The sequence below is a fragment of the Montipora capricornis genome, chromosome 10 (assembly GCF_036669925.1).
Source record: "Montipora capricornis isolate CH-2021 chromosome 10, ASM3666992v2, whole genome shotgun sequence".
In the NCBI taxonomy this organism is placed as follows: domain Eukaryota; kingdom Metazoa; phylum Cnidaria; class Anthozoa; order Scleractinia; family Acroporidae; genus Montipora; species Montipora capricornis.
Genome location: NC_090892.1, coordinates 50,717,987 through 50,727,986, shown reverse-complemented (window position 1 = coordinate 50,727,986; position 10,000 = coordinate 50,717,987). Strand labels below are relative to the sequence as shown.

The 10,000-nt window shown below is 38.3% G+C and overlaps 1 protein-coding gene across 3 annotated transcripts in view; it reads right to left on the bottom strand.

The window, feature by feature from the left end:
• Positions 1–1,313: 1,313 nt before the first annotated feature.
• LOC138019814 (formin-like) overlaps positions 1,314–10,000 on the bottom strand; it is a 33,928-nt gene continuing 25,241 nt past the window's right edge. For all 3 annotated transcript variants that reach the window (XM_068866716.1, XM_068866719.1, XM_068866717.1), the window contains exons 11-18: positions 9,206–9,322; positions 7,504–7,528; positions 7,360–7,403; positions 6,369–6,447; positions 5,905–6,005; positions 5,654–5,719; positions 4,630–4,686; positions 1,314–3,863 (exon numbers count right to left, since the gene is read on the bottom strand). In XM_068866716.1, the coding sequence (XP_068722817.1) occupies positions 3,774–3,863; positions 4,630–4,686; positions 5,654–5,719; positions 5,905–6,005; positions 6,369–6,447; positions 7,360–7,403; positions 7,504–7,528; positions 9,206–9,322 (579 nt within the window). In that variant the 3' untranslated portion in view covers positions 1,314–3,773. The remainder of the gene's footprint in view (positions 3,864–4,629; positions 4,687–5,653; positions 5,720–5,904; positions 6,006–6,368; positions 6,448–7,359; positions 7,404–7,503; positions 7,529–9,205; positions 9,323–10,000) is intronic.

Sequence of the window (10,000 nt, the reverse complement as noted above, 5' to 3'; positions counted from 1 at the left end):
CATGGGCAGTCGGCACAAGATATTTTGTAAACCACGTTAGGTTGAAGATCGATCGGAGGGCGGGACTTGGGAGAGGGAAACTCCTGTTGTAAAGTCTTGAATGGCTTGCTGACAACTCGAATATCATGTTTTCTAAGGAGTCTAGTTAGAGGCTGAAAAATGCCATTAATATAGGGGAGGACTGCATAATTGGAGAATTCGGAGGGTGCAACCCATTTGAAAAACATGCAGACAAGTTCCTCAGGTGTTGGGATGGGATTTGTTCGCTGAGTAGAAGATTTCTTCTTTAGAATGTTGGAGATAACATTTTGGGGGTAATTGTTAGATCGTAGAGCGTCGATGACATGAATAAGTTCTTTCTCTTTTCCTTGTTTTGTGCTCGGGAGATTAGTTGCGCGATGTAACAAAGTCTCAGCTGTACTGGTCTTGTGTCGTTTGTCATGATGGGAGAAGAAATCTAGATACCTATCAGTGTGGGTTGGTTTACGGTAAACCTCAATAATGAGATCATTATCCTTGCGAGTAACCAAAGCGTCCAGAAAGGCGATCTGGTTATTGTTTTCTTCTTCGATGGTAAAGGAGATGTGTTGATCGATACTGTTGAGTGTGTTATGGAAAGAGTCAACGGCGTTTCTTTTAATGATACAGAAACTATCGTCAACATATCGTTTCCATACTTTAGGTGGAACGGGAGTTGTGTTGATGGCCATCTCCTCGATTGCTTCCATACATAAATTGGCAACCACGGGACTGACAGGGCTGCCCATGGCACAACCATGGATCTGTTTATAAACACTGTCATTGTAGACGAAGTAGTTATTGGATAGGACAAAGGCCGCTCCCTAATCAATACTCCATTCTTTTAAAAAAGAATTAGTTTTTTTTTTGACAAATATTTTTTCCCGTTTTTATATTCTTTTTCTCACCTATTTTTGTATATATTGTAGTTGTCATCATTTTTTCCATTCATTTCCATTGAAGGCTGTAGCCTGACAGCCGAAAGCTCGAAAGTTTTTAACTGTATATAGCCAGTGAACGTTTTTTATAATAATTTTTTAATATGTTTTACCCTGGCTACGGTTCTTCTATTTTTAAAAGTAAATGGTACTATTGTTATGTTATAAAGAATGGTAATGAGTTGGCGCATGTCGAATTGTATGTCATGAAAACTGGTTTTGATGGGGATAGAAGTATTGGTACCATTCAAGTATCTGTCTTAGGAAAGAGGGAAGGGTTATTCAGTGAAGTATCAATTAGGGAAGGGAAGAAGGTACCTCTACTAAAGTACATTGAGAATATTTGCTTGCACGAATTGAAAATTCCTCTTTTATTACGATGACATTCGTCAGAGTTTAGCCCCGTCAGGAGCTTACACATCTGTTGTAGCGAGTTAGAAATCTCGTATGTTTCCGATGGTATGAATGGGTTAACAGTTAATAAACCTTTTTGGATCACTCATCTTTTTTTACTATAATAACTAAGTGGCTTTAAAGCTTAAACCTATGAACTATTTTAGTTGCACGTACTTTCAATAAATGATAATGATGATGACAATGACGTGTGAGATTGTAAAGAAATAATTAATATCATAATTTGTAATAAATGGATTCCTGGAACTGAGGAAGAGATTGTTGACGAAGGATAAGTATATAGTTTCTTTAATTTCAAGTATAAAGATAAGCGAAGTGCGTTTGACATAACTTTTTGATGTCTCCATGACATCGTTTAATTTTCAAGTGTGTAAAAAACTTTCGAGACTAATTTAAGTCATATGAGTGAAGAGCGACAATGACGACGATGTCATGGAGACATCTAACATTGTGTTAACTTATTTCCTCATTTAATTTAATTAGAGCGGTTTTCAATTGAGTGTCGAAAGTAATTAGATAATTACTTTGGTTCATGATTACTTCACTCAGTGATTGGTTCAAAGTTCTCGCGCCATTTTTTCAACCAATCAGAAGTGAAACCAAAACCAATCGTGGCTCACGCGTGCACATTTTCCCGCGCTTTGTGTCGGTTACGTGTAATTACTTCGAGTTTTGATTGGTTTGCCGAATTGTCTCAGTCCTTTTTGATTGGCCAAAGTAATTACTTTGGTTTTGGTTTTACTACACTCAATTGAAACTCGCTCTATAAGTAATTTAGAAGAAACGTCACACATTTTTCTAAAAAAAAGGCGAACGTCAGCAGCGCGTTACATAAATGGGCCCTTTGCATGAAATTGTAACATGGTTTAAAATCTGCACTGCTGGATGGCAAGCTACGCACTGGGACATCCAAAACAAAGAAAAGTCACGCTTGGCTGGTTGAAATCGCTTTGCTCTGGAGGCTGTTGCATTCTTTTGCCATCCAGCATAGCGGATTTTGTACCAAGTGAAAGTATCATGCAAAGAGCCCATTAGAGCTGTGTGATACATTTACTATTATCAAAGTACTGGTTCTATAAACTTTTAAAAGGCTATTTACATATTCTACTAGGTTACAACTACTCGTTATGAAAAGACATCTCAGTTTTCCGTTTGCGTTTTCTGAGTTTCAAGCGAACAAAAAAAAAAGAAGATAATTCGATTAACTACCTTATTACATAAAATTTTCGCGATTTTAATGTGGACATATTTCGCGAACCTTAATTTCGCGATTTTGCAAAAATTTTATAATTTCGCGTTTTTGAGTAATACGCACTTAACATTTCATTGGCAATAATACACTGGCGGTAATACCTCCCTTCCTCCGAGTTAACACACCATTTATTCCCGCCTTCTCCCATCTTTTCTAGACATGAACCCTCCCATGTGCGCTGGTGAAAAAGTTATACTGTTACATTTCCATCAACCAAGTTGCATGTATTGGTTTCAAAACCGATAGCTTAGCAGCTAGTGGAACAGCATTACAGGGAGCCAGTTAATGGACAGTTAAAAAGAAGTGCCGCCTGGGGTGAGATAGAAAGCAGTAGCGATGAGGATGACCAAGACATTGCCTCAGAACAGTAAAAAAATGTTATTCTGTAAACGTTTCAGTGCTATAAACTCGTTCTTTCTTGGTTATTGACATAATGCAAGTCAATTAATTTTCGCGTCATGTTAAGTTTGCGACACTTTTTGTTCGCATCACTTTATAATTTTCCGCGTCGCGGAAATTTCATGCAATAAAATATGTTGGCGAATCACAACGGAAGTAATTTCTCCAATGAGCCAATCATAGGTAAATACAAGCAGTGGCGGAAAAACGTGTGTGAGGTGGGATGAAATTACGACGCAAGATTATCAAAGCAATCGCTACGCTCAGTGAGGCGAACCAAAGCATTCACGAAAGTAATTCCTAGACTTAAAAACCGCTTTGTTCACATCTATTACCACGAAACATCATCATTTTTTACCTTTTGCATATATCAGCAACATGCATGAAAACTCGTTCTTCCTGTTGAAACGGGTTTAAAGCGAGTGTCGTAAAAATAATAATAATAATCCCAAATAATGATGATGATGAGCAAATAAGATGTGATGTAACTTGGTTCTCAATGGATTTGGTCTTGCTTCTCATTGGTTGAAAAATAGGTCATATCCAGCGTTGTGATTGTCTAATTTTCGATTATTTTGCCGCCTTCTTTTAAAAAAGCCCACTACCTGTCACTGCAAACAGCGGTTGTAAAAGCGAGAACGCCCGTTGAAAGCATTGGTCGTAAACCAATACACACCCCGAAGAAACCATTTAATTATTCTCGACACTCACTGAAAATCGCTCTCATTTCTCCAGGCTAGCATTATATTTGATTATGAGGTCTTTGTTTGCGACTTCTTGTCGTTAGGGTCCGCTGTTTCACTTTTTCGGCGTTTCTTAAACTTGGTGGCTGTCGCTCTTATCTAGGTAAAAAAAATTAAATAACAGGATTAGTAAGAACTGGGTTTCTTTGTCAGTTTTTTAGTGAAAACAAGGTGTTCTGGACCCCATAAAACCCGTGGAGAGTAATTTCTCGATTTGCCAAATGTGCAACATGATGTTTATGGTACCTCATTTGTAGTCAACACGGAACAGCGTATTCACTGTCGATAATAAAACATGGGCCGCGGACTTGCCTGACATATCACCTACGTTTTATAAAGAAATTATTCCCTTGCGAATAGAGTTTTTTATGCCTTTCCTCTTATCCGATAAGATTAGGTTTTCGAAGAGGCCTGGGACTTGGGATGAGCTATTTTCATTCCATTGGATGTTTATACGAGGCCACGTGATCGTAAACCAATTTGAGCCTCATTCACTGTCATCCTGCCGCCGAGCAAAACGCTTCTCGAATCCTTCCCAATCCCCTCTTCCCAAACCCTAGATCTTTCTTCAGCTGTCCTTAGCTTGAGATGTGTTCAGTGCCCTTCCGTTCGCCAAACTTTTGGACAAAGCAACCATTTAAGATAAAAGCGGCTAAGGGGTTTTTCCTCACTCAGTTTGGTCCAATGCTATCGGTTGGTTTACGCCTGGTAAACAGAGCTTTCGCTTGTCAAATGGGAAGGAAGAAAGGGCATTAAAGGCAAGCTTGATAAAAGTAAGGAGCAGTCATTATCTGACTAGCAATTTTAATATCTAATTGGTGTTTGGTTTTAAGATAGCATAGACAATTACAATCTTGGAACAAACCTGTTTGAGATGATCTGCATTGCAAAATGTCCTTTTGGCTAAGTTAATCTGCTCGGCCTTAAAAAAGAAAACATGCCCTTCGTCAGCTATTACGCCAGGAAATAATGTGCGAAAATACAACTTAAATTTCGGACAAAAAAGGTTTTGGTTATGGTAGTTCAGTTAGTTCGTGGCTGGCACCGGCAAAGAAATTTGTCTTAAATTTCTTTTATGATGGTAGCATTGAAAAAACTTGAACCTTTTTATTGTCACTGTTTTATTCATGGTAGAATACGTTTTATATGTTGTAGAATTGAAAAGACTGCCTATAGGTTTTTAATCGCGGGGCGCGTTTAAAGGCTCAATATCTTCCAAAGAGGAGACAAACATATTCTTGAATAACGGAGTTTTAGAAATAATTAATAAAAATAACTAATAAAATTTTAAAGTCGTTTTGTATTTTGAGTCAGGTAGGACGTTTTTGTTATAAGATCTGACGGATTCTTATTGAGGTGTATTATTGAGTTATTTAAAGTCATTCAAACGTAAAGAGTGGATTTCTGTTTAGATATTATACTTTTAAGCAATTTAAATAGCCATATTTTTAATTGTTTAATATTATAGACGAGCTACCTTAGTTATCAACAACATTTTCTCGTTAGCATCCAAATTTGCATCAGTATCAGGCTAAGGAAAAGAGTAATATTCGTTTCATGTTAGTCACGTGAGATAAAAACGAATTTAAGAATAAGAAATGGGAATGGACCTCAAACAGCGGAATATTTTAAAAGCCGTTCTAAATGTTTTAATGTGTACAGAGATCTACCAATCCTTTCATTTTTTAACCAATTTCTTCGTCAACGTCTGATAATGCGAACAATTTAAAACAGTCATTTTGGGGAAAAATGAGAAAGAAAGGGTTTTTAAAAGGACCTTTATACAAAATTCATGGTTTTTTTTTTCATCGTTTAACAAGGCCTACAACGTGGTTTTTGCTATGTTGAAATGGTAAGGGCACAAAAGTTTGAGGCCACTCTTTACGTACCTTCCAATTATTCTTGAAAGCTTCTAAAAAGTTTCCCCAGATACCGAACATCAACGGCGGCGTAACCTAAGGTCGAGAATAAAAAAAAACTCATTCAAAGCTAGGAGTGAAAACAAAAGATTCTTCCAAAAGTATTAAAACTCGACAGGCGTACGTTGAGGCATCGCTCATGGCAAGCCCTGGTGTGGAAGGAAGAACGGGTTAAGAACAACTGTAATGTCCAAGAAGGAGAAACTAATTAAGCAAAAAACCTCTTCGCCTTCTCCGGAATACTGAAAATATTCCACAATGCCCTTAAAGTCGTCCATTGTCGATTGAACCTTTTCCTGCAAACGAGCGAGCTCCGTTTCCCCTGAAAGAGAGAAGAAAGCTTAATGTGAATTCCCTTGAAGCGGAAAAAACTTATTATACACGCCACTTTCCGGAGGTACTTTGTTGTCTGACGTTTTCAAACCTTTGGCCAAGAGAGAACACATTTAAATAAATATCCCAGTGTTGCCATTCTGAATAATAGTAACTTGCTACGATGCCCTACTAGAAGGCTGGAAGTTAAAGGGAATTTTGTGACGTCATTTGTCTGTGTTCCCAGACGCGAATGGTGTTGAAGTTGGGGAGAAGATCAAATAACACTTTGTGACGCTACAGATATGTCTTGTAATTCAAGTAATGATGCAAGAGGATTTCAATAGCCGGGAAAAATAATTTACATTCTTACCAGTTGATAAATATTCGCGAACAAAACTTTGAAAAGGTTCCTTATGCTCAGAGTTGTTGCTGTCAAGGACCATCTCGGCCTGCAGGTAAAAAGGCGTTTATTATTGGTCTGGTTTTAAGTTCATTTAATATCACATCGAAACACTAGGAAAGATGAAGTCCACCTCGGATTTCGGTAGCCTCGCAGCTCCTACAAGGTCTCACCTGATTGGAGACCACCCTTGAGGTTTAACAAAAGAACAAATAACAGAAACAATGGACCCTAGAGGATAGAGTTGCAGCCCTTTTGTTTTAGGCCTAGGGTCCATTGTTTCTGTTATTTGTTCTTTTGTTAAGGGTTAGGGTGGTCTCCAATCAGGTGAGACCTTGTAAGAGCTACGAGGTGACCCTCGGATTTATTGTTCGTCACCATTTTGCAGCAGTTATCAGTCACACGCGCCCTTTCATTTTTTCAAAACTAAATTTGGGTGGACGTCAATCCAATGTTTCCATTACAATATTAGTTCTGTTCACTTGGCAACAGTCGAATTCGTCAAGGGAACATTTGATTGACGTGAGCCAAATTCAGTTTCGAAAAATGGAAAAAAAGTCGTTGAGGGGTGCGTGCGACTGTTAATTCTTGCGAAACCATTAAACAGAAATATTTGGTTTGCTTATGTAATTCATTTTCATGTGAATGGCTGCTGAACAAACACTCGTTTCGAACGAACAACTACTCGAAAATCAGCCGTTGAAGTGTATTGATAATGCCTGTATGGTTCGGATTTGACCAAATGGATACAACAAGAGGGGACTGCACGCCCTGTTGTTTTCTCTGCGTACCTTTAGTTTCACCGGAAACCCAATTTACTATCACACTACAAAATGCATTCAAAGTTGAACGAGGATTAAACTTATCTACGCGGGGACTTCACATGTAGTACTTCGTATTACCGTATGTATAGGATTGTATGCTTTGAATGATAAGCAGCTGACCAGTAAAATTGACGTACCTTGGCTTTGCAGGTTGCCAAAGAAATCTTCGCTTCGGCCAGTTCTAAAAGAACGCAAGAGGAACTGTTAATTCCTTTACACATTACTTGCACTGTATATACTAAATCTAAAAGAAAATGAAACTTGGAAGTCAATTAGATTACCTGCGTTGATATCCTTGAAAGAAACCTAGTTGGAAATAAGCACATTTATAAGAGTTAATTAAATTACTGCGTTTACCTGCGATCTTGTAAGTAAAGTAAAGCTATGATCTTCGCATTTGTGAACGCAATTTTTGAAATTGCGTAGAGAAGCCTGAAAAATTCAGGACTTCAACGGAATTGCAAAAATTGCGTTCACAACTGCGAAGATCATAGCTTCAATTGATTTCATATCCGCAGTTCATATATGATCCATTTCATATATCATTTGATCTTGTAGGTATTAATTAGAGAGCTTTATTATTGGCTATAGACCTTCTAAAGTAGACCTGGCTTTTCCGATAATAAACGGTTTTCAAGCGTGGGTCGCGAGAAATATCGCGATGGCTTTGGTTTTGGCTTTGCATTATTAAGCTTCGTGACTGGTTGAGTTGAAATTTCGGGCCACGTTCTTTGTCAATCAGCTACGCTTTTCTCCTCGGTTGAATATAGTTTTCTTCGCGTTATTTTTTGGCGCCTTTAGGACTGGTTTTTACTAAAGACGAAAGTATGCGCACACTCAGTTGCGTTGAACTTTTTATTGCAGAGAGAGCGCAGAAGTCTAAAACCCATAACCCTTTATGAGCGATGGGATGAGGCTCAACATCGGACATTTCTCTCCAGTACTTGTCAACACTACTTCGTGAAATGACCAAATTTAAGGTTTTGACGACAACGTGGACAAACTACAGAGTATCTTTCAGTCTCACTCTTTACTTCAAATCCGTCCGTACCAATCCAGTTATAGGACATTTCGCCCATATTGCACAATATAAACAAGATGGAATAATTATGAAATACTTATAATAGGACGCCTGCAGGCGGAAGGAAAAGGGGGAGGCCCAAAACCATTTGGAGGAAGACGGCTGAGATTGAGCTAAGTGAGATGGGTCTGACATTGAGAGAGGCTCAGGCAATTGCAAAGGACAAGAATCGGTGGATGAGGGACATTGTTGCGGCCCTATGCCCCAATGGGGGCTATAAGGATCTATGATGATGATGATGATGATGATGACTTAGAATTGGCCACTTTCAAAAATTAATACTATAATCTTTGTTTTCCCCCCAAAATTTTGCATAAGCGTTGTCTTTATTTTCTCTTGGGACCTTTGTAAGTCCCAAGAGAAACTAGAAACAATGCTTATGCAAAATTTTGAAGAGCAAACAAAGAGTATTATGATATTTTTGAAAGTGGTCTATAGCTCAAACTTTGAAGTGACGTTTTCATCGGCGCAGTCGTCGTGGTTTCTTAAACTCCCTAATGTACAGTAAACCGCTGGAACAAGGCCAAATGAGCGAGATCGAATGGACATCTCTGAGTAACGGACTTCTGCCATAGGTTAATGTGTCTGTTTGTGTTGCTTGTGCCTAATGCTTGCGTCGCTAATAAAAACTAGCCTTTGGTTGTCTCTGTCTGCTGTGATTGGTCAACGCAATTTCTTTGTTTTGGTTGCCAATTGGAAACCGATCAATCCAATAGTATTGAGTTCTCCTTGCAAGGACAGCAAAAGTTGTTTTGTGGCACCGTGACAGAATGACATTTATATTTCTCTAATTTGGTTTAAATTGGTTGATCGCTATCTACGGATATGACTTATTATCTTCTAGTATTAATTAGGCTATGTTTTCTGTTGAAACTAAAGATTGCATTGCATTGTGGTCATACCTGAGACGCTGCGAGGATCGCGTAGGGGTCTGGTAAGAGAAAGTCACCTCGCTCGACACCCTTCCTCTTTTCACAATATACTTCTACAACGTAATGCAGCAGAGTTTTGCTGTTATCCTGAAAAAAATTGTGCCCACATTAGTAATAACTACGACATGAAAGGAAAAACACATCTCTGGTCTTTTTGTAGTTTGGTCATCGCCCGCTATAGTTTTCAAATTTGTAGCTTACAACCAGAAAGACGGTATATAAATAATGTCAATAAATTTCTCTGCTTGTTTGTGCCTGATATTTGAATTAGAAGAAGCATGCGCAAATAAATGATTACGCGGAAAATGTTGAAGAAAGTGGAATGAAAAATGAATAATAATATTTGATTAAATGACTGAAACAATGAAAGAGCGCTTTAAGTTTTTTCATTCAACTAGGGACAGTTACATACAACTAGTGTATATGGGACAGACGTAATGCTGTTTTTTGTGTGTGTGGACGGAAAACCGGACAACCCGCAGAATCGTAGGGAAACCTGCGAGAACCAGCACAAATATCAGCCCTCTTAAGGCATCAAGCAGAGTAAGATAAACGATGAATAGTGAAATGATGAATACGAATTCTGAATGAGTGAGTGAGTGAGTGAGTGAGTGAGTGAGTGAGTGAGTGAGTGAGTGAGTGAGTAAACAGTAAACAGTAAATCTTTATTGCGCCTTACTCTCCAAAGGGAGGTATCGGTCTCGTTACAATAAAGGTGATGATATCTACTTGAATAACTAATTAACTAAAAAGATCATACAATTA